A 15119-nucleotide genomic window follows, 5' to 3' on the forward strand; every position below is an offset into this window, starting at 1 on the left:
AGTTTAATCTTTCGAATTTGGCTCCAATCATTTTGTCCTTGGCCCACCTCTTCTGGTCCAAAGAAAACCTGAGCACAGACCATAGTACCCTCACTCGCCAAACATCCCATAATTTAGTTGTTAAGTGGGCCCAGGAATGATAGGATTGGCCCGGGATGACCTTTCGAGACTTGATGTACTACCTGGACTGACCTGTGTGAGGCGGCAAGGAGCCGTTGTTGGAAGCTTGAAAATGGTTCCGATAGGGATTTTGTAAAAAAAAAAAAAAAAGTATAAATAAAATAATTCCTAAAATAGTGGACAAGGCGTGCAGGTAAGAACATGATTTAATCTTCAAAATTAAACACGTACCAAAAACACAAAACAAGCAGAAGGAAAACGTGCCGATCGCACGGGAAGCCAAGGTCACCTTTTAGCACGGGAAGCATAAACTCGGAGACAAGAACTGCAAAACGTAACTGTTGCATGAAGCAAACAATGAAGCCAGCCGACTGACCGGCAAAGGCAGGATTAAACAGTCCCTCTGATTAGTGCTCGGGGAACAGGTGAGCGTCCCGAGCACCAATCAGAGACAGGTGGAAACAATAAGCACCCATGGTAACTAAAAACAAACAAGGGTGCACAAAAACAGGAACTTAGGGAGTCCAAAACTAACAGAATATAACAAAAACATGATCCAAGCCACGGATCATGACAAATATTGGCTCGTTTGGTATTTGACGCCTGCAACATGTTTCAAAAAAGCTGGCACAAATGGCAAATAAGACGGAGAAATTTGAGGAATGGTCATCAAACACTTATTTGGAACATCCCATAGGTGAACAGGCTAATTGGGAACAGGTGGGTGCCATGATTGGGTATAAAAGCAGCTTACGTAGAATGCTCAGTCGTTCACAAACAAGGACGGGGCGAGGGTCACCACTTTGTCAACAAATGCGTGAGCAAATTGTTTAAAAACAACATTTCTCAACCAGCTATTGCAAGGAATTTAGGGATTTCACCATCTACGGTCCGTAATATCATCAAAAGGTTCAGAGAATCTGGAGAAATCACTGCACGTAAGCGATGATATCACGGACTTTGGATCCATCAGGCGGTACTGCATCAAAAAGCGACATCAGTGTGTAAAGGATATCACCACATGGGCTGAGGAACACTTCAGAAAACCACTGTCAGTAACTACAGTCCAACTCTACAATGCAAAGCCAAAGCCACGCAAAAGTTATGACGGCTACTAATTTGATTCCTGAGCTATGCTTCGCCTTTTTGCCTGTTTAAGCTTTTCTTGTTCGCTATTCCGTTAGCTTCCCGTGCTATCGGCAGACTGGTGCTCTTTTGCTTGTATCCCACATCATTAATGGACAATAAATCATTTCCTTACCTGCACTTTGCCTCCAGAGTCCCGTCTGCATCCTGGGAGACCATTCACAGCAATTCTTGTAAACAAAATGTCACTCATATCTTGCTTTTGAGTATATTTTAATGGAATAAAAATCATTTTCATCAGTAGTTGGAAAGGAGTAAGACAAACCAGCAGAAAAAAATGATAATTTTTAACCAACTATTGGGACAAGGAGCGCTAAATTGCCAACCCAATAGTTGGGTTTGGAATAGCCCAACATTGTAGTGAGCATACCTCAACTTTTGTGTTAAATAAATTCAACCCAATAGTTGGGTTATGAATCAAACAACATTGAGTTAGCATAACTTAACTTTTGGGTTAAATAATTCAACGCAAAAGTTGGGTTGAAAGAATTAACCCAAAATGTTGAGTTAAAATAACTCAAATAAGGGGTTCGTCCTTTTCTGAACCAGCGGTTGGGTTAAAATTGGGTTATTTGCATCTTGTTCGTAGCTGTTCGTAGTATAGAAAACACTACAGTTTACTGGATTTGATGTGGACATTTGATTCACACTCTTTCTTGGTCATCTTCTTATTCCTGCAAAAAAAATGAATACAACTTTGTTAGCGCTTCACCACAATATAAATGCTGTGTCACAACAAATACAAAATGTGTTGCTTTTTTGTTGGAAAATCAAATACTAATGGAAAAAAATACAGAAACAAAGCCATTTGACTTCTGTCCAGACAAGAGATATTTTAGCTATAAACTATATATTTTCTCAGATATATTGTATAAATTATCTTAATGATGACACAAAATTAAGTATAGCGATATTTTGAATGAAAAATAATAAGTGAATGGCTAATTAACAAGGGCAACGATCTCATTCCTAAATGTTTACCTGTTGCCCTCAGCATCGTCGGTCGAATCTGGTAGTTCAATCCCTCGAGTCTCAGGAAGCGTGAAGCTGAGAGCCCCGCTGATCAGAGTCAGGCCGCTGAAGATAACGATAGGTATGGACCAGCGGTACGTAGCCAGCATGTTGACCAAAGGGGCGATCAAACCACCAGCCCGGCTTGCGACGGAGCCCAAACCCGAGGCTGTTTGTCTGAAACGCAGAGCTCAGCACACAAATGTTCTTTCAGGGCATTAGCTTTAGCATATTTTTCGGGCTATAACTTACACTTAAAATCCTTTCACTTTCTAAAATATCGACAAAGCGCCTTCCAACCCGATGCGCCTAACAATGTCGCTACAGCTTGGTTATTATACAGGTTACCGTTTTAGACCCCTTCTGCCATAGGCGGAGATCTACATTTCTGCCAGTGGTTGCTCGGACGGGCGGTAAATCTGACGCTACTTTTCTGAGGCTATGTCTACACTAAGCCGGATAACCCCTTAAGCCAGGGGTCGGCAACCCGCGGCTCCGGAGCCGCATGCGGCTCTTTGACCACTCTGATGCGGCTCAGCTGCGTACTTGCCGACCCTCCCGATTTACCCGGGAGACTTCCGGATTTCAGTGCCTCTCCCTGTAATCTCCCGGGGCAATTATTCTCTGATTTTCACCCTATCTACAATAATAAGGGCATATTGTGATGACACAGCATTTAGCGCCCTCTACAACCAGCAGTAACAGTGTGCCAGTCCAGGTACATGTTGTATGCAGCTTCTGCCTGCGCACGCAAGTGACTACAAGGCATACTTGGTCCACAGCCATACAGGTTACACTGACGGTGGCGATATAAACAACTTTAGCACTCTTACTAATATGCGCCACACTGTGAACCCACACCAAACAAGAATGATAAACACATTTCGGGAGACCATCCGCACTGTAACACAGCATAAATACAACAGAACAAATACCCAGAATCCCATGCATCCCTAACTCTTCCGGGCTACATTATACACCCCCGCTACCATCCCCAACCGCGCCCCCCCACACATCCCCCCCCCACCCCCCCTCCGTGCGTCGGTTGAGGTGGGCGGGGTTTGGTGGTAGCGGGGGTGTATAATGCAGCCCGGAAGAGTTAGGGCTGCATGGGATTCTGGGTATTTTTTCTGTTGTGTTTATGTTGTGTTACAGTGCGGATGTTCTCCCGAAATGTGTTTGTCATTCTTGTTTGGTGTGGGTTCACAGTGTGGCGCATATTTGTAACAGTGTTAAAGTTGTTTATATCGGCACCGTCAGTGTAACCTTTATGGCTGTGGACCAAGTATGCCTTGCTGTCAATTACGTGTGCAAGCAGAAGCTGCATACAACGTGTACCTGGACTGGCATGCTGGTTGAAGAGAGGAAGTGACGCCAGAAAGTCCGCGCCCCACACAGGAAGTGACGTCAGAGTGAAGGCGCCACAGCCAGCTTCATAATAAAGCGGTTTAGGAACTCGGAGTTAACCACTGGAAATATGGAGGCGAGTCATCCAGACATGCATGCCCGTGTTTCTCCTTTCTTCTGTACAGATGCTTGTGGAAATCCCAAATGAATACCTTCCTGGTGGTTAGAGTGTCCGCCCTGAGATCGGTAGGTTGTGAGTTTAAACCCCGGCCGAGTCATACCAAAGACTATAAAAATGGGACCCATTACCTCCCTGCTTGGCACTCAGCATCAAGAGTTGGAATTGGGGGTTAAATCACCAAAATATTTCCCGGGCGTGGCCACCGCTGCTGCCCACTGCTCCCCTCACCTCCCAGGGGGTGATGAAGGGTGATGGGTCAAATGCAGAGAATAATTTTGCCACACCTCGTGTGTGTGTGACAATCATTGGTACGTTAACGTTAAGAGAAGGAAACGCGCGATTGCAGCTATTTGGGATACAACACTTCTCAGACGGCAAGAGAACTTTCGAATGTCGAGGTCAGCTGTGATTCTACTTACCGAAAAACTTTATCCATTTGTCGAAGGACAGTCAACGAGAATGCGTGCTCCCGTGGATGTTATAAAAAAAAGGTAAAAAATTATCCAAGGACGAGGACCTTAAACGATGGTTTAGTGTAGCTGAAACGGGGTTTAGGCTAAATAATTATTCGTTTAAGGGGTTATCCAGCTTAGTGCAGACATAGCCTTAGATTGCATTTTTAAAGTGATTTAGAGGTAGAATTGATTGCTCCCATTAGCTGCAAAAATTTTTGTTTTCTTGTCTTTCATAATGATTGTGAACGATAGGCCAAATTCCCCCCAAAAGTGCAGTTTTAGGTACTATATGCCAGAAATGACTATGTAAACCTGTTACGGTGTAACCTGTACCTTCAAGGGCATGTGTATTCATTCATGTGACTTATACTAACAATTATCAGGGCCAAAAAAAATAACAGAGGTGTTCATGGGAATGGTCTTACCGACAAGAGGTTGGGAATAACTCTTGAACATAAACATTACATATGGATGCGGCCCAGTTAGCCAAGAAACGTCCTGATGTCGCCAGTGCAGTTACAGCCACAGGATATCCTTGAAGGGAACAAAACATAATCAGATTACAATCAACTAGGGTTGTTCGGTATACCGGTAATAGTATAGTACCGCGATACTAATGAATCATATTCGGTACTATGCCCCCCTTGGATTCAGTACCCCCCTAAGCAACTGGCTGCTTGACTTCCTCACAGACAGACCCCAGTCTGTGAGTGTGGGCGACAACACCTCCAGTGCCATCTCCCTGAGCACCGGCTCCCCCCAGGGCTGCGTCCTGAGTCCGCTGCTGTTCACGTTGATGACCCATGACTGCTGCGCCAGGTCCACTACTAACCACATTGTGAAGTATGCGGACGACACAACAGTAGTGGGCCTCATCCGTGACAACAACGACATGGACTACAGGGAGGAAGTGAAACATCTGGTTGACTGGTGCAGAACCAACAACCTGGTCCTGAACGTCGACAATACCAAGGAGATCATCGTCGACTTCAGGAGACACCAGTCCAGCCATGCTCCACTCTTCATCAACGACACAGCAGTGGAGATCGAAAGCAGCACCAAGTTCCTGACAATATGACCTGGTCCCTACACACCGGAGCTCTTGTAAAAAGAGCTCAGCAGCGCATGCACTTTTTGCGTGGGATGAAAAGAGCACAGCTCCCTCCCCCCCATTCTCAGCACATACTACAGAGGCACTATAGAGAGCCTACTGACCAACTGCATCTCTGTCTGGACTGGAGCCTGCAGTGCCTCAGACTGGAAGACTCTGCAGAGAGTGGTGAGGACGGTGAAAAAGATCATCAGGACTCCTCTTCCTCTTATCCAGGAGATCGCAAAAAGCCGCTGCCTGACCAGGGCTCAGAAAATCTGCAGAGACTCCCCTCACCCCCACCAAGGACTGTTTTCACTGCTGGACTCTAGAAAGAGGTTCCGCAGCCTCCGTAGCAGAACCTCCAGGTTCTGTAACAGCGTCTTCCCTCAGGCCCTAAGATTCTTGAACGCATCATAATAATCCCCTCAGTTCCCCCCCAGAAATTGATTAACTCGCTGGAATATAAAGACAATATAACATACATCCATAAACGTGGATGTATATAAAAAAGTGCAATATATTTATCTGTACAGTCCATCCATCCATCCATCTTCTTCCGCTTATCCGAGGTCGGGTCGCCTTATCCGAAGCGTTCCCAGGCCAGCCGGGAGACATAGTCTTCCCAACGTGTCCTGGGTCTTCCCCGTGGCCTCCTACCAATCGGACGTGCCCGAAACACCTCCCTAGGGAGGCGTTCGGGTGGCATCCTGACCAGATGCCTGAACCACCTCATCTGGCTCCTCTCGATGTGGAGGAGCAGCGGCTTTACTTTGAGCTCCCCCCGGATGACAGAGCTTCTCACCCTATCTCTAAGGGAGAGCCCCGCCACCCGGCGGAGGAAACTCATTTCGGCCGCTTGTACCCGTGATCTTGTCCTTTCGGTCATAACCCAAAGCTCATGACCATAGGTGAGGATGGGAACGTAGATCGACCGGTAAATTGAGAGCTTTGCCTTCCGGCTCAGCTCCTTCTTCACCACAACGGATCGCTACAGCGTCCGCATTACTGAAGACGGCGCACAGATCCGCCTGTCGACCTCACGATCCACTCTTCCCTCAGTTCTTGAACAAGACTCTGAGGTACTTGAACTCCTGCACTTGGGGCAAGATCTCCTCCCCAACCCGGAGATGGCACTCCACCCTTTTCCGGGCGAGAACCATGGACTCGGACTTGGAGGTGCTGATAATCTATTTATTTATATCTGCACCTTACTGTTCTTTTATCCTGCACTACCAAGAGCTAATGCAACGGAATTTCGTTCTTATCTGTACTGTAAAGTTTAAATCTGAATGACAATAAAAAGGAAGTCTAAGTCGAAATTGTAGCAGGAACTACTTTACCTGGACTGAACGCGAGCATCAAGGCGGACAAGAGCCCCCCAGCCAGGAGTGTGGAGATGAAGGATATTCTTCTGCCCAGTGCTTCCAGCAGCCACATGCAAAGTATCTGACCAGGCGTTTCCGTCAGACCAAACAAGAGCTGAGTCATAAACACGTCCAAGCCAAAGTTCCCCACATTGAATGAAACGCAATAGTACGCAAGATTCAGTGAGAACCTGAAAAAAGACTAAATGAATTAGTCTTGCAAGACCAACAAATGCAAAATGACTTCGTATTGTCAATGATGTTGAGAGGTTAGTCGCATCAGTTGTGCAATGTGACTCACCATGTAAATAATAAGGTGAAGAAATACTTCCGAAGTACAGAAGACTGGACGATTATTAAAACGCCGCTCTTTTTCTCCTTTTTCTCTTTCACCACAATCTGCAATACACAAGCAACACAACAATATGCTATCTTTAATAAAGTCAACACGTCTTCAAGGGTAAGGGTGATCCAGTTTTTTTTATATACTTTCTTAGTCCACTTCCGTCACTTGATTGACATTCACGGCACCCTAGGGTCTCGTGAGATGACCCTGGATTATTAAAGAAAAATGACCGACAGGAAGGCGAGAAACACATTTTTATTTCAACAGACTATCGTGCCGTCAAAACTCTAAAGACCGACTGCACAGTTCCTGTCTTCACAATAAAAGCCCTGCTCCGTTCTGCCTGTGCTAACAAAATAAGAGTCTCAGAAAGCTGGCGTATGCACTATATTTCTTGTAAAGTGTATAAAAACCTGTATGTACCTTTCAGCATTAATGGTGCCTTCACAGATGTGTAAGTTACCCATGCCTCGGGCACTAATACACCCCCATACCATCTCAGAAGCTGGCTTTTGAACTTTGCGCCTATAACAGTCCGGATGGTTCTTTTCCTCTTTGTTACGGAGGACACGACATCCACAGTTTCCAAAAACAATTGGACAAGTGTACTCGTCATGGACTTGTTTCTTCAGCATTGTCCACACTTTTAAGTCAGGACTTTGGGAAGGCCATTCTAAAACCTTAATTCTAGCCTGATTTAGCCATTCCTTTACCACTTTTGACATGTGTTTGGGGTCATTGTCCTGTTGGATCACCCGACTGCGCCCAAGACCCAACCTCCGGGTTGATGATTTTAGGTTGACCTGAAGAATTTTCCTTGTCCTATTTACTCTCTTTTCATGGAAAGGATTTCTAGGCAGAGTCGTGACCATGGCGGAGAGGGTATACGTCTCGGGGGGGGGCTAAAGGTTGCGTCACTGCTGTTTGCAGATGATGTGGTCCTGATGGCACCTTCGGTTCGTGACCTTCAGCTCTCACTGGATCGGTTCGCAGCCGAGTGTTCAAGGGCTGGATTGAGGATCAGCATCTCCAAATCTGAGGCCATGGTTCTCAGCAGGAAACCGATGGTTTGTACAGTCCCCGCGACCCGATTCCGGATAAGCGGTTGAAGATGGATATTTACTCTCTGTAAAGCACCAGTTCCATTGGCAGCAAAACAGGCCCAGAGCATAATACTACCACCACCATGCTTGACGGTGGGCTTGGTGTTTCTGGGATTAAAGGCCTTACCTTTTCTCCTCCAAATATATTGCTGGGTATTGTGGCCAAACAGCTCAATTTTTGTTTCATATGACCACAGAACTTTCCTCCAGAAAGTCTTATCTTTGTCCATGTGATCAGCAGCAAACTTTAGACGAGCCTTAAGGTGTCGCTTCTGGAGCAAGGGCTTCCTTCTTGCATGGTAGCCTCTCAGTCCATGGCGATGCAAAACACGCTTGGCTGTGGACACTGACACCTGTGTTCTAATTAATTGCAGACCTGCTTTTTGGTGGTTGTTGATTGACTCTTGATCATCCTGACCAATTTTCTCTAAGCAGCAGGTGATAGCTTGCGTTTTCTTCCTGATCGTGGCAGTGGCAAAACTGTGCCATGCACTTTATACTTACGAACAATTGTCTGCACAGTCGCTCTTGAGACCTCAAGCTGCTTTGAAATGGCTCCAAGTGACTTTCCTGACTTGTTCAAGTCAATGATTCGTTTGTTTCAGATCTGTGCTGAGTTCCTTTGACTTTCCCATTGTCACGTTTGTAACCGAGTCCAATGACTGCATCACATGAGCCCTATTTAAATGGGCTCAGAGAAGTCAACAGGTGTCGTCAATCATAATCACCCCCCATGAAGCTAATTTGATTTGATTGTAACTTTTCTACATCACGAAAATTGATAATGTATGTTGCTGTGACCCAACAGATGTGGTCACATTTTCAGTAGACCCATAATAAATTCATAAAAGAAGCAAACTTCATGAATGTTTTTTGTGACCAACAAGTATGTGCTCCAATCACTACATCACAAAAAAATAAGAGTTGTAGAACTTATTGGAAACGCAAGACAGCCATGACATTATGTTCTTTCAGGGGCGCCGCTAGGGATTTTGGGCCCCATGAAAAGAATCTTTACAGGGCCCCCTGTATTATAATTTCATCATTATTAGGGGCCTCTCTGGGCCCCCCTCCATCATGGGCCCCTAGAATCCGTCTCCTTTACCCCCCCCACCCCCCACTTTTCTGCGCCCCTGTGTTCTTTACTTATGTTCTTATTATGTTCTTAACTTTTGACCACAACGGTCTTATAGTCTGGTATGGCTAATATGTGGAAACATATTTTTTTCTTCTAAAATCTAGTAGGTGCGGCTTATATACCGGTGTGTTCTACAGTCCGGAAAATACGGTATTTGCATTAGATGATGGAAGCCCTAAATGTTACTTTTGACAATGTATCAACAACACAGCTAGGACTGTAGTACCTTTTCCAGGAGAGACTCTTTGAAGGTGCGTTTATTGACAGCTGCCACCTTTAACAGCAACTTTTTAGCTTCTTCTGTCCTCCCTCTGTCCAACAACCACCTGGCTGACTCTGGAAGGAACCTGATCGTTTACCAGGACATCATGTTAAAACAACAGGGAAGCTAAATAGGCAGAAATCAGTAAAAGGTCAATGTTTACCATATATAAATACAAATGACTGCCAGTGGAGCTGCGGTGATAAACTGAGCTAGTCTCCAGTCTCTGATGATGTAGATCAGACCAGCAAGGATGGCCTGTCCTAATGCACCAAATAGTTGGGTCACGCATGTTCCCCAAGACCTCTTGGACGGTCCAATCCACTCAGTGGCTAAAAAAGCAGAGAAACAACAAAAAGTTGATTTATAAGTTTGTGGACCATCCCTTCCACATGAAAATGTGAGTTCACTCTTTGTGAATAACTTTTAGTTATCACTACGTGACGTGGTCCAGTCCAAAGTCTGAAGTTATATAACATAACCCATCCATCCATCTTCTTCTGCTTATCCGAGGTCGGGTCGCTGGTGAAGTATCCTAAGTAGGGAAGCCCAGACTTTCCTCTCCCCAGCCACTTCGTCCAGCTCTTCCCGGGGGATCCCGAGGCGTTCCCAGGCCAGCCGGGAGACATAGTCTTCCCAACGTGTCCTGGGTCTTCCCCGTGGCCTCCTACCGGTCGGACGTGCCCTTAACACCTCCCTAGGGAGGCGTTCGGGTGGCATCCTGACCAGATGCCTGAACCACCTCATCTGACTCCTCTCAATGTGGAGGAGCAGCGGTTTTAGTTTGAGCTCCTCCCGGATGACAGAGCTTCTCACCCTATCTCTAAGGGAGAGCCTGCCACCCGGCGGAGGAAACTCATTTGGCCGCTTGTACTCGTGATCTTGTCCTTTCGGTCATAACCCAAGCCTCATGACCATAGGTGAGGATGGGAACGTAGATCGACCGGTAAATTGAGAGCTTTGCCTTCCGGCTCAGCTCCTTCTTCACCATAACGGATCGATACAGCGTCCGAATTACTGAAGACGCCGCACAGATCCGCCTGTCGATCTCACAATCAACTCTTCCCTCACTCGTGAACAAGACTCCGAGGTACTTGAACTCCTCCACTTGGGGAAGGGTCTCCTCCCCAACCCGGAGATGGCACTCCACCCTTTTCCAGGTGAGAACCATGGATTCGGACTTGGGGGTGCTGATTCTCATCCCATCTAACATAACATACTTTTATAATGCTCAATTTGTACTTTGTGTTAGCTTGGTGGAATCCAGTGCAGGTAGGTACATGCAATTGCCACAACCGAACCATTGTCATAATTCATTTATTTTTGGTAGATTTAGTTTAAATGTGTGGAAAGAAGGTCAATAGTCAGAAGCTCATGCTTAGTTAATGCACTTTACCTAATATAATTGCATTCACCCGAAAACCTCCATAGCCAACACCCATCAAAAACTGGGAGAGCAGAAAAAGCAGGAAGTTGGGGCAAAAAGCACTGGTGAGAGTAAAAATGAAGTTTGCAACCATCGGTATTTGAACTGCTCGTCTACGACCAAACCTGAAGAAAACAAAACACAACAGGTTCGAACATGACACAAATTGCGTGAATGAGTCTTCTTAAACCGGGTACACACATAAAGACTTTTAAAATCTGTTTAAGAGACCTCACAATGCTTACAAAACATCAGCATCTGTGATGCTATAATTTCTAATAGGAAGTGGTGGTCGTTAGAGTTTCACATTTAAATCGAAACATTACCTACTCCCAGTACCTGGGAATTGATACTCAACGGTACAGATTTCTGGTGTGTTCGAATGTGCTAACAAATAACTGTTTAAAAAAAACCTATTATTTAACATTTACCCCTAAGCTGTGCTGTCTAGTTATCTTGTTTTTTCTTATACTTTTGAGTCTCATTTGCAAGTATTACACAGTGTAGTAGACTTTGCATGCATTAGATGGCAGTAGTGTATTGACTTGGGTTTTTTGCTTCAGTCAGGAAGTAGTCCTTGCCATACCAAATGTTTGAGCGGTATGTATTTTATTCATGTCCTGGGCATGACGTTAAAGTGCATCCGGCAGTTGAGGCTCCTCTAAGGGGTCTTGGGGCACTAGGAGGTTAACCCCTTTACTACTGTTACCCCAGATGGCCCTTGGAAAAGGCCTAGTACCTGACTGCCCCATAGCCAGGGATACGGTGAAGACCTCAACGGCGGAGCAGGCAGAAGACGGTAGTTGTAAGAACCACCGCAACGGCTGCGATGGTGGAAGAAGGCATCCCCACATCCATGTGGGCCCAGTTATGGGGAAATAACCCAAGACCTCAACGGTGGAACAGGCGGAGAATGATTGCTCACCCTATGGAGCGGCACAACGGCTGGCATGGCGTATGAAGGCTGCAGCAGAAAAGGGTCCCCAGTCATCTTGGACTCCATGCCACTGGACCCTGACCCGTATCTGTCAAGGATCGTGTGGTGACTGTCTGTGCACCAGTCTCCCCACGTTAAACAAAGTCACGCTCAGGCATCCTCCATAAAGGGATACCCCCCTACCAGGAGGATCGTCATACTCGTTCGAGTGACCGCTGATGATGAGGATTTTATTCATGACACACCAGCTGTTTGATTGTATCTTAGCTGTAGTTTTGATTACCACATATGAAGGTGTCGTGATCGCCATGTAGAATTACAAACACGACTCGATTATTTTCCAAGATGGCGCCGCTGTAGTGGCTGCTGGTGGCAGGAGCTCTGTGCTCTCGTGTCATCCTTTTGTGTTCCTGATGTTTCCCTCTTGTTTTCATGTGGGTTTTTTTTCGCCTTTTGGTTCGGGACCCTTTGGGACTGTGTGATAAGGGGTGGCACTTTCCTGACTTCTGCGGTGCTTTTTTGTGGACTTCTGGATCTGCTTCCCGGGAGCCTTTTAGCCATGGAGACCAGCTGCTGAGTCTGTTTGGAGAGACTGGAGGAGATGCAGATGAAGAGACAGGGCTGCTGAGCTGGCGCTGTGCACCGGGACGGACAAGCTTCACAGTGTCTTGGCTGAATGAGCAGGTATCGGACACCTCGGTCTCCTTAGATGTATCTTCGCTCATCCATGCGGACTGGACAATGGCCGAGAGTTAGTCGGCGGCCGAGGGTGGAGTCGGCTCTCTTGGTTGCTTTGTTCCCGTTCCACAAAAGCCCTTTTGAAAATCCTTGCACTCGTATTGACTTCATGGGCTTTGTTCTTAGAGGCAAGCCACACCTTCATTTGGAGTCTAATTGATTTGGTGTTTTTTAATATTCTGGTCTTCAGGTCCGTCCTCTCTTCTTCCTGTAGCCTTAGATCTTTGTGGCTGTTTCTACGTATGTTTAATTGATGATCTTCCACCCTGTGTCTACGTCTGAGTTCTGATAGGTGTCGGCAAGAGCAGAGAAGCGGTTCTTTAGATTTAACACATATTTTCGGTTAGTCTTACAGCGCTTGAGTTTGGCTATGTCGAGTGGTTTACGTGGTGATCCTTCCATTTATGTTTTGCAAAGTTTCAGCTTGATGGTCGCCACTGGAAAACAGTGGTCACAGTAGACATTTGCAGAGATCGCCGCCATCTACAATTGATCACAATGTTGTCAATTTGATTAGAAGTTTCCCCCCCAAGATGGTTCCACCAATAGCGCAGTTGTTTTCTAAGCAAAACTCAACAAGACACCATTTTTGTTAACTTCTCCGCAGCAATGTAATCCCATTGCCCTTTCAAGGCTGGTGTTATCGGAGCCGACTTTAGCGCTGATGTCTCCAATAATCAGAAGTACGTCGTGTGGTGAGACATTGGAGTCTGCAGATTGTAGTGCTTCATACCAACTGTCTTTGTCCTCATCTTCCGCTTCGTTAGTTGGTGCACAGCCTTGGAGGATGGTAAGCTGAGCATGCTTGGAGTTAAAGCGGGCTCTGATCGATTTTTCGCTTATTAATTCTTATTCAAGCAGGGCGTTCGCTCTTGCTTTAGAGACTATGATGGCGATAATTGCTCCATTACTGGTTATATGTTCGTCAGCTCCTGTCCAGCGACATTCACTGATCCCGAGGATATCTACTCGGTATTTCCATCTTCTCAAGTACTTACGCTTGCCTTTAAATAGACCCTCCTTTTAGACCAGTTGATCAGCCGTCTGTTTTCTGCTCTGCCCCCCTCTCCTGCATGGAGAGGTAATTATGTGACCACAGATGTGTCGCTAGCTGTTCAAAGTCGGGACCCGGGTACCACTAATTGGTGCATCAGTTGGGGACGTCCCTGCGCTGCTGACTTGGCCCCACTATGGACCGGACTCTCACACTATTAACTAGATCCACTCGACGTCCATTGTACCGGTTGCTTGTGCAGCCTTTTGAGGCATATACACTTTGATTGATTTATTGATTGATACTTTAACGGTCTCAGATGTTTGGTACTTGGTACACACGTTCCATGGAACGAGGACTCTTGATCTTGGTCCCGAGTAGATAGCCAATCACACTACTGACTTACGTGTTAGGGCTTTCATCATTAGCGGTCAAACTGCCAATTGGTTGCTGGACGATTTTATTAGTTTCCATAACTATTTGGGGTGGGGTTGTTGGCCCCACACCCAACCCTAAGCCTGGAGGACTAGGGGCCAAATTGTGTGTGATTTTCTTTTTGTCTGTTGCACTGCTCTACCAGATTCCTCTCTGATGTGCCATCCAAGAACAAAAAAGATCACTCACATCTCCTCAGGATAATCAGTAAAGATCATCTTTGAGAGTCGGATTATCTTTATGTGTGCATCGGCCAGACAAAGATGTACAAAAACACATCACTTACGATTCAGCAAAAGGTCCAAATAAGAGACAACCAAGCAGAATGCCCGTCATCATTACTGTTTGTGCCAGTTGCAGTAAATAAGCCCGATCACATACCAGATCAAACTATAACCACAACACAAAGGGGAATTAAAAAATGTAGTCTAGGTATATGAGATGGAGTCTGCACTTACATCAGTGACTATGGTGTCTGTATAAAGTTCACTGTTGTACATCCAACCATTCTGGCACACCGTTGTCTCGTTGAGTCCGTGTTCCCTGATGGTCCCGATGTCCCAGTCCACTGGAGCAAACATGCGACAGCTGCTGAAAGAACCGTCCTGTTCCAGAGGAACGGTCAGGTTCAGCTGCTCCTGCCGGGTCAGGTTAGCATCGGCCTTCAGGATCCAGTCCGTGTCGCAATGTCGCTCCGGGTCGGACTGGATAAAAAACACGCAGGCAAATTGAAAAGGCAAAATAATATTTGGAAAACAAAGTGCAAAAACCATGAGCTTTTGGAAGGTTCCAAACTCCCCAATGTTCCGTAGGACGTCTCCAAAGTCAGCCATGTTTTCACAGCTGACTGAGTTGAAATGCTGCCATATGAGGACTTATAAACGACACGTGTTAATATTTAAACCCAAACTCTATTGTTCAACAAGGATGAGACAGCATTTAAGGCAGGCTGATCTGGTTTCTGCCCTTACTGTACAGTGTTTACCATGGTTACTTTTTCTGGAATTTTGCCCATCATTCCAA

The 15119-nt window shown here is 45.9% G+C and overlaps 1 protein-coding gene across 1 annotated transcript; it reads right to left on the bottom strand.

The window, feature by feature from the left end:
• Positions 1–1794: 1794 nt before the first annotated feature.
• Positions 1795–14929, bottom strand: LOC133665459 (solute carrier family 22 member 13-like). The gene is made up of 10 exons (XM_062070759.1): positions 14555–14929; positions 14383–14486; positions 10963–11117; positions 9730–9898; positions 9531–9651; positions 7019–7116; positions 6694–6908; positions 4686–4794; positions 2248–2454; positions 1795–1940 (listed from the first exon to the last, which is right to left on the bottom strand). The coding sequence occupies exons 1-10, from the start codon at positions 14927–14929 to the stop codon at positions 1877–1879; spliced, it is 1617 nt and encodes a 538-aa protein (XP_061926743.1). The 3' UTR covers positions 1795–1876.
• Between the last annotated feature and the right edge of the window lie 190 nt (positions 14930–15119).

The sequence above is a fragment of the Entelurus aequoreus genome, linkage group LG14 (genome assembly GCF_033978785.1).
Source record: "Entelurus aequoreus isolate RoL-2023_Sb linkage group LG14, RoL_Eaeq_v1.1, whole genome shotgun sequence".
NCBI lineage: Eukaryota > Metazoa > Chordata > Actinopteri > Syngnathiformes > Syngnathidae > Entelurus > Entelurus aequoreus.

Bases quoted from the DNA above. Each gene is read 5' to 3' on its own strand.
- LOC133665459 (XM_062070759.1), bottom strand. From the start codon at position 14,929: ATGGCTGACTTTGGAGACGTCCTACGGAACATTGGGGAGTTTGGAACC. The intron at 4,795-6,693 runs GTAAAGTAGTTC...GTTCCCTTCAAG, and splicing joins GATGCTCGCGTTCAGTCCAG to GATATCCTGTGGCTGTAACT. The intron at 1,941-2,247 runs GTAAACATTTAG...TTTTTTTTGCAG, and splicing joins GACGATGCTGAGGGCAACAG to GAATAAGAAGATGACCAAGA.